This window comes from Lineus longissimus, chromosome 17, assembly GCF_910592395.1.
Source record: "Lineus longissimus chromosome 17, tnLinLong1.2, whole genome shotgun sequence".
In the NCBI taxonomy this organism is placed as follows: Eukaryota; Metazoa; Nemertea; class Pilidiophora; order Heteronemertea; family Lineidae; genus Lineus; species Lineus longissimus.
In genome coordinates, this window is record NC_088324.1 from 15,392,452 (window position 1) to 15,407,501 (window position 15,050).

General features: G+C 44.4%; 1 protein-coding gene across 11 annotated transcripts in view; it reads right to left on the reverse strand.

The window, feature by feature from the left end:
- The window catches only part of LOC135501618 (protein transport protein Sec16A-like), a 31,880-nt gene that overhangs the window by 16,328 nt on the left and 502 nt on the right, over positions 1-15,050 (reverse strand). For 7 of the 11 annotated variants that reach the window (XR_010449621.1, XM_064793829.1, XM_064793832.1 and 4 more), the window contains exons 2-15: positions 10,293-14,956; positions 9,928-10,061; positions 9,369-9,500; positions 8,341-8,497; positions 7,970-8,077; positions 6,994-7,164; positions 6,149-6,247; positions 3,423-3,565; positions 2,987-3,203; positions 2,666-2,804; positions 2,105-2,451; positions 1,794-1,996; positions 1,377-1,648; positions 755-772 (exon numbers count right to left, since the gene is read on the reverse strand). Coding sequence is in view for 10 of the 11 variants with exons in the window: in XM_064793829.1 (XP_064649899.1) it covers positions 755-772; positions 1,377-1,648; positions 1,794-1,996; positions 2,105-2,451; positions 2,666-2,804; positions 2,987-3,203; positions 3,423-3,565; positions 6,149-6,247; positions 6,994-7,164; positions 7,970-8,077; positions 8,341-8,497; positions 9,369-9,500; positions 9,928-10,061; positions 10,293-14,947 (6,795 nt within the window). In the remaining variant the exon portion in view is untranslated. The remainder of the gene's footprint in view (positions 1-754; positions 773-1,376; positions 1,649-1,793; positions 1,997-2,104; positions 2,452-2,665; positions 2,805-2,986; positions 3,204-3,422; positions 3,566-6,148; positions 6,248-6,993; positions 7,165-7,969; positions 8,078-8,340; positions 8,498-9,368; positions 9,501-9,927; positions 10,062-10,292; positions 14,957-15,050) is intronic. The other 4 variants (XM_064793827.1, XM_064793831.1, XM_064793825.1 and 1 more) reach the window with 4 other exon arrangements.

The following is a 15,050-nucleotide window of genomic DNA, read 5'->3' on the forward strand; positions in this document are numbered from 1 at the left end:
GTTCAGGTCCATGAAGCCCGAGAGCAAAATTTGCAACTGAAACTTTGCAACTGCTCCATAACCAAGTCCTCTTAACTTTTTTTATGACTTCTCACTATCAATGGTGGCATTGTTTGCCAGGTTACTGGTACCGGTCGTTTTATGAGACACTTCCAAAGAAAAAATTTGTGATTTTGGATTATGATGAAAATAGAAATAGAAATATAACAAGCGTTTCATGAGTAAACAACAATAAGAATTCTGCAAATAATGCGTGCGTAATAATAATCAGCATGTGATTGAAACAGTGAACGCATTAAAACATCTGAAATAAACGTAGCGTCAATTTCAAGTGTTCCAAGGTGTTGGGATATCTATTTGGTTCCACACAATAGAAGACTAATCTTGGGAGTATTTTTCAAGTAGTCGGATGGTGGTCATATAGTACAGGTCAAGGAGGAAAGATCTAACAATGGTATACTCTAACATAGATGTGAATATGCTTGCTATCATACTTAAACTGAGCTCAACCGAGGCCAATTTCACCCCGCTTTGGGGAGCTACATGACCTCAGGTCTTCTCTATTTTTAGATGACACAAACAACAAGCCCACCAGGCCTATAGCCATATATCCTACGGTCTGTCCACGTAATTCAGTCACCAAATAAGACCACTATTTTCAAAACACCAACTGAATGATCTTTGACTATGTTACAAGCACATAAACATCTATATTTGTAGTACGGTTTGGATTGAAAACAAAATAACATCAAACCTTATCCCTCAAACTTGACTGAAAGCAAAAACCAAAACACCATTACACAAACTAGCCAATTCAAATCTTCACTGGAAGACAGGCTAGGTCAACCAAAACACCATTACACAAACTAGCCAATTCAAATCTTCACTGGAAGACAGGCTAGGTCAACCAAAACACCATTACACAAACTAGCCAATTCAAATCTTCACTGGAAGACAGGCTAGGTCAACCAAAACACCATTACACAAACTAGCCAATTCAAATCTTCAGTGGAAGATAGGCTAGGTCAACCAAAACACCATTACACAAACTAGCCAATTCAAATCTTCACTGGAAGACAGGCTAGGTCAACCAAAACACCATTACACAAACTAGCCAATTCGAATCTTCACTGGAAGACAGGCTAGGTCAACCAAAACACCATTACACAAACTAGCCAATTCAAATCTTCACTGGAAGATAGGCTAGGTCAACCAAAACAATGTCGGACAACCAAGCTAATCCAATTCAACACTGCTCAGAGTCACTTCACATCAGACATGATCTCAAAGAGACGTCCCCAAAGTCCACTACTACTACACTTTGAGTGACTCTTGTAAGAGATATATACCGCTCGCTAATCAAAGGTGCTTCTTACCTCTTGTGAAAGACCACTTTCAGCCAGTCGTGTGGCATACAGGTATTTATAAGTCTGAAAGAATGGCAGCGAGAATTGAGGATTGCCCAGTCCCTGTGCATATTCGTACACCTCTGTACACTGGATGGCTTCATTCGTGGCGAAGTCCTCTAAGGCCAGGTTATGACTAGATCCAACCAGGACGATCTTTGACGTCTTTTTATGGTACGTCCCGAATGGCTGGTGGGCCATCAGATAGCAGAAGTGACTGGCGTGTAGGCAACCACGGGCAGCTGGAAAAGATTGGTTATGCATAGTTTAGTTGAAAGTTTACACAGATAGGCAGAGAAAACTGCAAGAGTTCACTTCTCAGTAACAGTTCAGAGTCACTGCACCACATCAGCAGACTATGTAGAAACACCCAAACTCACAACTTACCTAAAGTATCTCCAAGTTGAGCAATACTTTTCCTATCCAACTCAGGCTTGTTGGAGTTATTAGACAAAATCATGGCAATATGAGGTCTCCAGTCGCCCCAGCGGTTGTCTGAGATACAAGTGACGGCTGCTGGTTGTCTTCCCGACATCAACTGATACAACGTCTGTAACGGGTCGTTCATTTTCATGGAATTATTAGCAAACCTGAAAACAAGACGAAAGGTTAATGAACGATAATGATGAATAATACGAGATGGTTTGCTCATGAAAGTAGGACCTTGTGTAAGAGGGAGAAGGGTCCTCAGCATTTACCTTGTCATAATATTAGCATGAGTCCTATTGTCCATCTTCGATGCTAAGAACAGCGCATGCCCCCACAGATGATGCTTTGATGCCCATTCCAGCGCATCCTTCTTCCGTCCGTATAAGAGTAAATGTCTGAAACGATCTGTGATTTCATCCACTGATGGTGCAGATGAGACTTTGTTTATAATCGACCGATCGGCAACGACTGTCCCTGTTGGTTCAGTGGCGCCATCTTGATGGTCTTGTGACAACAAGGTTTGCTCCGGTATTGGTATGCCTGTCCGATGATATTCCTGTGACGTGGGTTCATGGCCCTCAAGAAGGAGGTCCGAGATATCACATCCAAGCACCGTCTGCAACAAAGACAATAAAGGTCAAGTTTGAGCAGACAACATCTTCATTCCACATTTTCTCTTAACCAAGGTGAAGGTTTGAAAATATATCAAGAAAAGTTGATTATATCAACCATCTGAATAGTAAGGTGAAGTCACCACGCTGAGTAGTACTCAGAAAGATTGGAACTCGTAATCCAGCTATAAAACGACAAGAAGAAGTTGGCTAACTTACTCCATTTTGCTTGATAAGCAGTTCCAGATACTTCCATATGAGCTCGGCAGACTCTCTGTCCACCATGGCGACATTCTCATGGCAGTGACGAGCTTTCATGTGGCAGAACGCCAGCACATCATTCTTGTGAGTCTCACCCCTGGAAACAAGATAAACAATCTCAATCAGTTTACATCTGGGAAGGGTCAACTGTTCAGACTCCTGGTTGATGCACGTCATGGGAGAGGGGAAACCTCTCACAGTGTAGGTTTCCACCAGGTCACTGGTTTCCTCCCACATCAAACTGTTGTTGATTGACATCATGATTGACAGCCAACTTACTTGATCAGAGGTCCAGGGAATGATTTCAATATATCCGCATCACTGTATTGCGAGTTGTACATATTCTCGACCTCGTGAACCTCCACGCATGCTGGCTGTCCGTCAGAGGGGCGGTTGGGGAGTACCTTGATCAGCTGACCACACGGGCCAAATCGGGCAACAACGTGGGGAATGGCAAACTTTGCTGGCGTCATGCGGCCCTTGGGTTCTTCTGTACCTAAACATAAACAAAGAGATGGAGTATATTTGCATTTTCCAAAAAGTCATCAGGCTTTCATTATGAAACCATCTGTTGCTTGATTGAGCTGGTGTTTTCTTCATTACAGCTGGTCTTACAGAGAAGTTAGTCACAAGCCTCATTAGCCTTCAATGTTCAAACTACTTCCCGGGAGACTAGTTTGCCTCCTGATCTCTGAAGAATACGCAAATAACTTACCAGTGCCGGCCTGGTCAGGCCATGCGCCAGGCTCCTGGTACGACCCATTGTACGACTGGTTATAGGCCTGGTTATAGTCCTGCCCGTACTCTTGCCCATAGCTTTGTCGGCTGCCCGGGCGGGATCCATACTGGTTGTACGTTCTGAAAGATCGGGAGGGGATGGTGGGTCAGATTTACATTGAGTCAATGTTTCCTTGGTGCTACATGACCAGCAAGGAACAACTTATCTATTTCTAGTACTGCATGGGCTTCTTTCTGGTTTGATCTGAAAGAGCAACTTGCAACGCAATCTTTGCAAATATAAGTAACTAGTAACCTGGATCTCTGGGCACAGGGCATCCGTGAGTCATTCATTACCCGAATATCAATCTATACAATTACTTATCAGCTATCTAATTGTTGCTGTCAGCAGTGTGAGGACATTATTTACTACGTTAAGATTATGGAATAAATTTACATTGAGACTTTGACAATCAAGGTAACATTAGGAATTGTGGATGGGAGTACATTAAGGGGAAATGATGGAATACAGGTTTATGATTATGATAGACAGGAACATCATGTCAACTATGCAATCTTAATCATCACCATGTGTGGCTAAGAGAAAACTGCTTCCTATCTGGCCTAGTGGTGTGGAGTGGCACTCACTCTCTGATTTTGAAAAGTGTGCTAAAAAATATCTGAAATGTGCACCAATGGAAAAAACTAGTAGAATGTGCATAGTGATTCAAACTATTGTGTTGTTCCTGTGAACTCATCCATTGCATCAGTAGCTATGAAAAACAATTTGTTACTTAAAGTTATTAAGAATAAGTAGCAAACCATATGTTATGTAATACATGTAGCTCATACTGACACACAAACCTATTGTACTTCACTATTTTAACGAACAAAGGTTATTTCTTGCACTTGGTACTTGTTGTGGGAGATGTAACTCACATGGGTTTGTTTTTGGGTGGAATGAGTTAACAAGTGAAGATAATCTGTATTCGTAAAAAATACACAGCAGGACAAGACATTTCACTACTGAAGATGGCAACTATTAGCTTGCAAAGCTTCAGGTCTCAACAGAATACATGTAGAATGGGTAACATGATGTTGTTGTGGCTCCACTAGGATACACTACAGATCAGAATGGGAAAGTATATTCTAAGTATCATGAGGCATTGCATCGATCTCCCTGTTTCTCAATAACACCATGACCCTGGCACAACCTCAACACCTTCCAACCCACCTCCCTTCTCCAATCGTTATGAAACCTGTACCATGTGATGATGTGAGATGTAAAATGTGCCCCTGATAAACAATGCAATATGTTGTCAAACAAGGCTGATGATAGTATACCACATTCGTGGCCATTGAAAAGAAATCTTCTTTTCTCCTCACATTATACACCTATTGCATCTCTGCACAACTTTTCAGTACATTGCAATATGGAAATGAGCACACTTGAGTCTTGTTATGGATGATGATTGGATGGTATGATGATGTGAACCCCATATTCACCACATATAAGGCCACATGCTGCATTAGAAGTTAGGATGGAAAGCATGGCAGATTGTTGATGGGATGGGCATCGATTCATGATGTAGGCCAAGCTTGCAGGAATTTCTAGCAAAATTTAACACAAGGCAAACTTTGTGCACGAATACTTCAGCAGGCTTGGATGGGATGAGGTCTTCATATTGAGTCATAGACCAACCCAACAGGAATAAATTGACACACCATATGTCTTGCATAAAAGCCAAATAACCAAAAATATTTGGACTTGGTGCAGCTACAACTGCAATCATTTCACAATGAAATGAGCACAGAAACAGTGGTAAGTTGTAGAATGACTGAGCAAGGAAGCACCAAATGAAGCACTGAATCTTGGCAAAGCTACATTTGATCAAATCATGCCATAGCTGAACTTGGAACACAGCATGCTACACTCTGTCTATCCACCATTAAGTCACAAGGTGAAAACCCTCACACTCAAAAAAGGCCTATCCCAACGGACGAGCATAAAACTGTACATTGCGAGAAAAAAAGGCCTGAAATGTGCATATTGAAAGAATCCATTTCAGGACACAATCAATACCTTACTGCAAAGGTAATGTTGACTACATTGACTGTTCATGGCACAACCTCTCATTTCAAAATGGAATGCCAGAGAAGTGTCCAAATCTTGAAATTTGTTGATGAGAAATTCCTTTCGGTTTCTCAAAACAAAAAAACATTTCATGCGTTTTATTTCCACGATTTCTAGGTTTGCAGTAAAGCAAGATCTTGTCCCCACATCTAGACCCTACACCACTGTGGAGACCTGAAGGAATAAGACAGCAAGTTAGCGTAGCCAGCATTCGGTGCTATACACAGCGTGGGCAACAACCTTGCCTCCAGGTCACGGACATGGTCATGGCTTGCGTCTATGTTTATACTTTATATATCAAATCTCTTTTCAAAGAAGCAAAATGCACTATTTCAAATTTTCCATCTGATTCAACTTTTTCAACTTTTCCGTATCTAGCCTCATAAGGGGAAGGCAAAGTACCTCTTTTGGCCCCAGTACGAAGCAAAACTTGAATGGAAAACACATCTTTCAGTGACCACCGCGACACATGTAACGTTGGTACCAACACCAATCTCCATTTTACTCATGTTAACAAGCATAACCACGCTGTAACGCTGGGAACAAGGTTGCCTAACGAACGGACACTCAGACTCTCCCGAGGTCCTTACCTCATGAAATCCTCATAATCATACGAGGTGAAACTCGTGCGGCTACCCGGTCGAGAACCTTGCTGGCTGCTCGACTGAGAGCCGTAGTACGGCGATGGTCTGAAAATGGACGTCATATAATCAAATTGGACGGAAGACACGTGCACTGAATGATGCGGTTAGTCGATTACGTGAGAACATCAAGACAGGACATAATGACAAAATCACCCAACAAAAACAAACCACCTTTCTCTAGTTAACAACGACGAGTCTCTGTGTAAACTTCTTATAAGTTTTGGATGACACACTGGTACTTCTCATGAGCTAACCCCAAGTTATGTTTTGAATATTTGTTGAAAGTTTCTTCAGATGAATTCCAACTAAAATGACCCATATTTTCTCTTCTTTACCAACATGTGACATTTAAGCTTCAACTTTCGACCGAGTATAGACATTTGCTAATCAATCTACTCTGATACACAATAGAAGCCATATCATCTATGGTCAAAATGAATGAAGAAGTTAGTACTGTTATCTGTGAAGCAGCAGTCTCAGTGATTAGGACAACACCACGGGAGACAGAGTATGTGACAAGTCAGCCTTGCACAGAGTGAAGGAACTATACCAAATTGAAACAATGAACACATTATCTTACAAACCATTATGTGTTATCAACTCGCACACAAATGTGTAGGTTTCCTGATCAAGTAGCTTGTTAGCATTGTATTGATGAGTGTTAGCTGAGATGGGCAGAACCTGAGAGGCCCCGGGCTACATGCAATTGGTCCGAGTCTGGTAGAGTGGGGACTAAAACAGATTAGCGGGGTTAGAAGAGAGCAATCAAGATGTATACAGATGTGACCTACAGCTCTCTGTACGGATGAAACGGCGCCACATCATGCCTGGGTTCAGGGCGGAATGAATTATCACGGGGATCATAGAAATCTTGTCGACTGCTGGGTCGCGAGCCAGGATAACCCTGGCGACTGCTGGGTCTTGAATGTGGCGCATGACCCGGAGTCTGTGGCCGCGAGTATCTGAAACGTAATGTCAGAGTCCAAACTGTTAGTCATGCTTCATGCTTGAGAAGAAAATCTGAAGATTTTGGAAACAGGGTATTGCTGGCATTTGAAGCATAGCAAATAAGCTAGTCAAGCAATCTGGATTACTGCCACAGAGGTGGAGGGTTTGAGTCTCAACTTCTAAAACTTCTTGGTTACAATGATGCACTGTTTACATTGTATAATACACTGTGTCTTTATGGCAGTAGTTGTTATGGTTGGTCACCATAACAGCTTGCATTGGTGCAAAATAATGAAGCAGTCAAAACCAAATGTCAGTGATTAGTTTGAGCTGATTTAGTATAGAAATTGATACGTCACTGTTTGTATTGGCATTGAGATCGGTGATCTCATCAAGCACCGCCTGGGTGGAGCTGTCAATTTGTCCAAAACCAAGGTGAGGTGCCTGGGTTAAGGCCTATACTTTAGCACCACACTTGCCACTTCTGGTCAGATAACCAATACCTCAAGTTTAGTATCAATTCCTCGAGCACAACGTGACCTTGAGTATTCGACATCAGATTTTCAATGAAAGACGAGGAAGACGTAAACAAATCTTTACAGAACAGAGGAGAACAAATTTCTCACCCAACTGATTGTCAGAACTAAGATTTATCAAAACTAAAAACAAAACATGCAAGAGTGTTTGATTAACTGCTTTTCTGTTCCACTTCCAAAATAAACAACAAATCCAAGCAAACATAAGATACAAATTTACAAATGAAAACAGGCAGAGGAAGATGCATTAAATGTACATGCTGTACACATTTACACTACATACCTGTCATACTGATCCTCTGGCCCAGGGGTGGCGCCACGAGAGTGCTGGCTCTGCCGGTCATACTGGTCATAACCAGTTTGGCTTGCACGTCGATAATAATCGTAGTATCTGAAAGTAGTTTGTTTTGTGAGAGTTGCATGAATTTTCAAGTACAGGCATCGCAAGTGCTATGACACATACATCTGCACATGTATCGCAAGAGCTATGACACAAACATTACACCACAACAATACAAGATATATTCACAGCTGGTTTGCGACATACAGGGTCTCTCTTTGGCTTTTGTCTAGAGACCCTTGTGACAAGATGTTTGGTGAATCCAAATAGCAAAACTCAACTTCCTCCATGTACTTGGATAAATTGATACAAACCTTTGGTTCTCATCTTGTGTGGCTGGTTGCTGACCATAATACGATCTCAACTCATCATAATAGCCACGGTTATACCTCTCCACACGGCGGTAGTAATCCTCATAATACGGGTCGTCGTAATAACTACGGTTATAGTCTCGATAGTCATATCCGTAATCTGGAAGAGAAAATGACATGAGTACCTCTGGTGCCCGTCGGGTTAACATCTAATCCATCAGACAGCAGTACAGTAAGCACCAGTTTCACATGACATCAATGATATAAAAGGCTATAACGGTTTGATAAGGAATGCAGAAGAAGAGCCACCTTATGAATGATTTCACTTACGTCCCATGTCAACTATTTCAAAGTCCTACTTCTAATCAGCAATACTACTACTAGAGATACATGTTTTCCCAAAGTAATTGACATCCAAAATCATTGACTGGATACAATTCCAACATCCTCATATCTGGGCATGCAACGTGTACAGCATCACTGCATGTAACATAATGTAGTAATGCATGCAGGAATATTAACTTATAAACAGGTCAATTCAATAAAAGAATCAATGTCACCAGCTGTGAGTGACTGACACCTGGTGTTCAGGAAGTTCTTTGAAAACACAGAGAAAAGCTCACAAGCGTTGAATACAGAAAGAGTCTTTGAATAAAACTAAGGAGACAAAGACTGAAAGTCTTCTTACCCAACCCAAGATGCATGCAAAATTCAAAATCGACCCAAAAATAATGATCCCAAACCATGCGATTGCGAAAACAACTATAACACAAGATTTACGTGATCTAATCTAACCAAGCATGCATCAAATGTCTCCTCCATATAAAATGAATGGAGAGCTACAGCAGCTAAACTAACAGCAACACAAGCATAAAATCACATCCATGCCACAAAAAGCGTGCAGTCCCTGAAATAAACCTTTAAAGCAAAACCTGGCACCCCATTTGCAACAACACAGACATCCTCACACCGACACACAAAACGAAACAAAGCATGCACAGCGAGATCTACGGAAAAGGCACATAACGTACCAATACTATATTTTCTCTCATAATCCCTTCGATAATAATCAGAATAGTCATCGCGTTCACGGACCTGCCTCGAGGCAGGGCGGTCCTCGCGAGTTTTTCCTGATGTCTGTGGGTCCACACCATCCTCAGAACCTATTTTGGACAAGTAAATGCAAGTACACCCCGGTATGAATTGAATCTCTGCTGGGCGAGTATAGTAACTGATAGCTGCCAATATCTAGCACATGCAAAACTTGGGTCACAAACTCTTTTAGGCCTAGGACTTGAGAACATTGTAGAGTGGTGAAGTGGTACTATGTTGTGGACATGAGGTTTGGGATTGTTCTACCTGTAAAATGACAAACACCTCAACTGCAGGAGGGCAAATCCACAACCACGATATGAAACTTTGCACCACGGTGAATGAAATCGCTGCCTGGTATAATTTCTAATCTCTTGCTCTTAATTCTCAAATAACCGCAAAGTTTTTCCGTCAAAGTTCACAGTTGAGTATCTATTAGCAGTTTTAGCATACCAAATGCCTTTTTCTGATGAATCCAATACAACTGGAGATACACACCTTGTCTTGACCTGGGTCTCTCATAGTAACCATACTGGTCCTTTTGCAGCTCCCTCCCATAAGGGTCCACGTCACGGAACGACTGTGTGCGGCTCGGGGGACGATTGTAGTCATATTCTCTTGGATCTCGATATCTGGAAAGATTTTCAAGGTTTATCATCAATCAAACTTCTTCTTAGTTTCTGCCCAGGTTTTAGGTGTTTAGATAAAACCAGGTGTTGGTGTTAAACTAAAACCTCGAATTGGTCTTATCCAGACATAGGTTTTTAGGGGTAGAAATTAAGAATAAAACAGACACTAACACCCAACACTAAAACCAAAACCAACTTTGAAATCACCCAATGTAGTATCTTACAAGGGCTCACCTATTGTGTCTTGGATCACTGTAGTTAGGATCAGCTCTCTGCTGTGGATCTCCACGGTCCTTGGGTGTCTGGTACCGTGGATCATCCCTGTATCTTGGGTCATCTCTGTACCTCGGGTCATCTCTGTACCTCGGATCATCTGAATAAAGTGACCGATCCTGTGTTCTATTGCCGTATGGGTCAGGAACAGGATTATCAGGGGTGAGATCCTGATTCTGTGCTGGTCTGTCTTTGGAGGCTGGGGTTGATGTAGCAGGGCTCGGACGCACCTGCTCGTGTCCTACAGCAGCCCGCAGTGGCGTTGAGGGCATATTCGCCACTGGATTCATCCCTGTTTCATCTTTGATAGGCGTTGGCATGTTTGAGGTATCAAAGTTTGGCTTCGCTGGCTCTGTCTGCTCAGGAGTCCGCTCGTGTGGCGCTGGACCCTGGGAATGAGGATCCAACTGGTTTGTTTTGCCGTACTGCGACTGTTCAGGTGTGCGCTCATATCTGGCAGGGACCTGGGAATGAGGATCAACTTGGTTCAGCTGGCCATACTGCGGCTGACTAGGAGCATTGTGGGGAGTTGTCTGCTGATACTGCGGACCAGGTTGGCTATTCGGTGGGTACTGAGTACCAGGTTGACCCGATACATTCTGCGGGTATCTCTGCGGCTCGTTCTGTGTCACTCTCTGGGGTGGATTCTGCTGATACTTTTCACCGGGTCTCTGGTAGTCTCTTTTATCAGGATGCTGCATTTGACTCTGTTGATAGGGATTTTGATGATCAGGTTCAGGTGGTGACCCCTGCTGAACCGTGTTCTCTATATTGGCATGACCTGAAGATGGCATACCAGGCTGACTGCTTACAGGTGGCACTCCAGGCTGACTGGACATGGATGGCATCTCAGCCTGGCCAGGAGCCGGATGATTGCCCCGACTTGCCGCAGCCGGGCTTCCTTGAAACTGTTGGTGTTGTATATTCTCTTTTGCCTGAGGTGGCACCATGTGTGGCTGATAACCCGGTTGGCTTCCTGGCTGCTGGACACCCTGGACCGAATGCTGCCGACTACCCTGATTAGGAGGGAGCTGTCCAGCATCATTGGTCGGCTGTGGTGGACCGCCTTGGTTTACAGAATGAACAGGTTGAGTCCCAGGCATATTAGACTGACCGAATTGTGGTTGGAAACCTTGACTAGCTGGTTCCTGCTGGTAGCCACGACTCGCAGGCTGGTTTGTCTGCTGCATGCTTTGACTTGTAGGAGGTTGAAACATGCTAGCTTTATCATTTGGCTGTGTATTCAGCGGAGGTATATTCGGGAGTGGATTCATGCCAACGACAGGCGGCTTCATCAAGTCACTGCTGACAGGCAGTGGTGCATTTGGAGGCACCACTCTACCTGGTTGGCTATAAGGTTGCACAAACTGATCCGCAGACATTTCAGGATTCGATGTATGTTTTGGCGTAGGTGGCGCAGCTGGGGCCAACGTCACTGCAGCAGCAGGCTCAGGGTTCTCCCATAGTGTCGTTGCTGGGGACATTGTCCCTTCCCTCTGGCCGTGATACTGGCGTCGCAGAGGATCAATCAGTCCAGTATCCTTCGGAACTGGCATCCGATCATCCCCAGGCATGGAGTCTCTACTGCCTCTCCTGTAGTCCGGTAACGACTGTTGCCCCTCTGGATGTGGAACACCACCTGTGAGATACATCTGACCCTTCATCCCCGGCATGTCGGCTGAAGCAGTTGAGACATCAGAGCTCCCACTTTTCGTACGTGACCTAACTGGCCTAAATGGACTGTTAGGATGAGACGTCAGTGGACTTGTCATAATCGGGCTTTGAGCAATGAGCTTGTCTTGAGTGTGTTGATGTTCTAATGTCTGGGGGAATGAGCGGGGAGCATTCGAATGAGTCGCAGGAGGAGACTGATGGGGCTGACTCAGTGACGACTGAGGTCCATGATGAGCATCATGTTGTAATTGAGGGTCCAGCTGATGTTGCCTCGAATCATTTTGCGGTTGTTGAGGATTAGATGAAGTCTGCTGATGTTGATTGGGTGCTGCTTGGGGAACTTGATGAGCAGGTTCCTGCTGCTGCTGGGGACTGACCATTTGTGGTTGCTGAGGATGACTCTGCTGTCCAGGTTGGTTGAACATCTGCTGGGCAGTAGTATGTCCCTCAACTCTCTTTTGGCCATCAGGACTGAAGTATTGCTGTGTCGTCTGGTCACGGTGCATTGATGGATTCTCATTAGGTTTGACGTACTGCTGTGGATCACCATGCTGAAAAGCAGGGCCAGGGTTAAACAACTGTGACGACTGAGCTTGCTGGGATCCAGGATTAAAGTACTCGTGAGTGCTCTGTGGACCTGTTTGATGAGCAGGTGGACTGTTCTGATCAAACATCTGCTGAGCAGTTTGCGGCTGTTGCTGAGGTCCACCTTGCTGAGCAAACATCTGTATTGCTGGTGGCTCATGACTCTGGGCTTGTCCAAACATTTGCTGAGCATGCGGTTGACTCTGAACATCATTGTGTGGAGTGAACAGCTGCTGTGCACTTTGAGGATGATTGAGTTGCTGATGTGGGTTACTTTGCTGAGCAGTCTGCGAATGATCTTGTCGTGGCCACTGCTGGTGACCAGCCAGAGCTTGATCAGGCTGTGAATGGTCTATACTACCAGCTGACATCTGTTGCACAAACGAACCATCACTGCCATAGCTTTGTTGCAGAGGGTCTTGGTTTGTTTGCAGAACCTGTTGATCCTGGTCTCCACCTTGTGGTTTCTGCCCCCACTGATCCTGCCCACCAGCACTAAAGCTATCCATCATCGCAGGCTGAGACGCATCTGGGTTCGCTTGTCCACTGACTTGTGTATTATCAAACTGAGTCGGTGGTGGCTGAGGCTGTGACCCACTAATGTTGGCAGGGGATTGAACACTCCTATTCTCACTCTCATTATCGGACTCTGTTAACGATCCTAAACCCTGTCCTGGCATTGGTTGAGTTTTCCCACCAAACCTTGGACTGCTCCTTGACCTGTACAGGTTATCCTGGGCCAGCTTTGATGGTTCATGTTTCGTAGGCACGTGCTGTAACTCTTGCATTGTTGGACTCGTTCCCCGACTGCTGGCCTTGCTACTCATAGACGCAGCGACCGGTGACATGACATGTGGTGGTGTCATACCCTGTTGGGGCGAATTCCTGAACTCCCCTTGAAAAGGATGTACATGACCTCGAAGAGAACTGCTACTTTTGATTGAACCTTCAGTGCTACGATTAGAGCCAACTGATTGTGGCCTTTCCTGCCTATCATGGCTGAGGAAAGGGAAATGTCCTGCCTGCGAACCAGGGAGAGAATCCTCAGTTGAGCCAGTACTCCTCGCTTCAGGAGAAAGAGGAGTCATTTCTGGACTAGTCGTTTGAGAGGCTGTACGAGCGCCTGAAGGATTGTAAAATTGAACAGCGCTAGTGTTCTGTTGCTGATCTGTTTGTCCAATCGCAGCAGGGTTATACAAGGGAACACCTGAATTCTGATCTCCACCAACAGGAGCAGTATTTCCAAGGACATCAGGTTGGTTTTGCTGTCCTCCATACATCTGTGGTTGGCCCATTGAATTCTGGCGACTATGGGCAGCGCTTGGGGGACCAGACCCAACTGTGAAGTTAGCATTCCCCTGGCTGCTCTGCCTGCTATGTGATAGATTCTGACCCAATTCACCATCACCGTAAGCTAATCCAGGCTGGCTATTCTGTCCGATAGAATCAAATGGTGATGCGGTATGTGGCGCATTAGCAAATGGAGAATTTGCATGGTTATCACCTTGTAGTCCAGACATGCCAAAAGGTATACTATCCTGTCTGTGTACAGACTGTTCATCATCTAATGCTATATCCTGCATCCGATTCATTCCAGCACCAAACCCGTCCTGGGCCCCACTTGGCACATCAGACTGACCACCCATATGGGCCCCCGAGTCATCATAAACAACATCGTCATCACCACCACCAAACATAGTGGAAACTGTCCCTGAGTCTTCATTCTCATCACCAGGAGCTAATGCACCATGGGAGAAAGCCTCTTGATTATTGAAAGAACTTTGGTAAAAGTTTGCCTGCTGGCTTCCATCTAGATTCTGACCAGTACCCTGGCTAAAGCTATCCTGGTCCAAATGTGTTTGGGGAGCATAACCGGGATTGCCCGAATTGTTTGCATTTGGGTCAACATGACCTTGACCCTGATGCTGACCCCATTGATTCTGATTCACATTTTGCAAATCCTGCCCATTGTTCCAACCCTGCTGGGCATTCGAGTCCTGGTTCCACTGATAACTATTGGGATCAGTCACAGTAGCTTGGTAACTATTTGGATCATTGGGGTCATGTAGTTGATAATTATAGGGGTTATTTGTCTGGTAACTGTTTTGGTCTGTCCCCTGATAACTATCACCCAGATCTCCAGTTTGTTGCTGGTCCTCATTGCCCCAATTCCACGCAGAATCATCCCATCCATTCCCTTCATCCACTGGTGCAGTGTTGTTAGGAATTTGATTCTGATTGCCTTCTCCCTGGGGTCCAGCTGTTGGTGTTCCCTGGAACTTTGTAGGGTCAAACATCTGAACCTGACCTGTTCCTGGGTTCTGATTGGCGCCTTGCATGTCCCATGGGTTACTCATGGTAGCCTTCTGAAAAATGAAACAAAGAGGTTTAAAATTATGGACATATACGTAATTGGAAAGGGATGGGAATCCACCAATTAATCTATCTCAAAGCTGATTT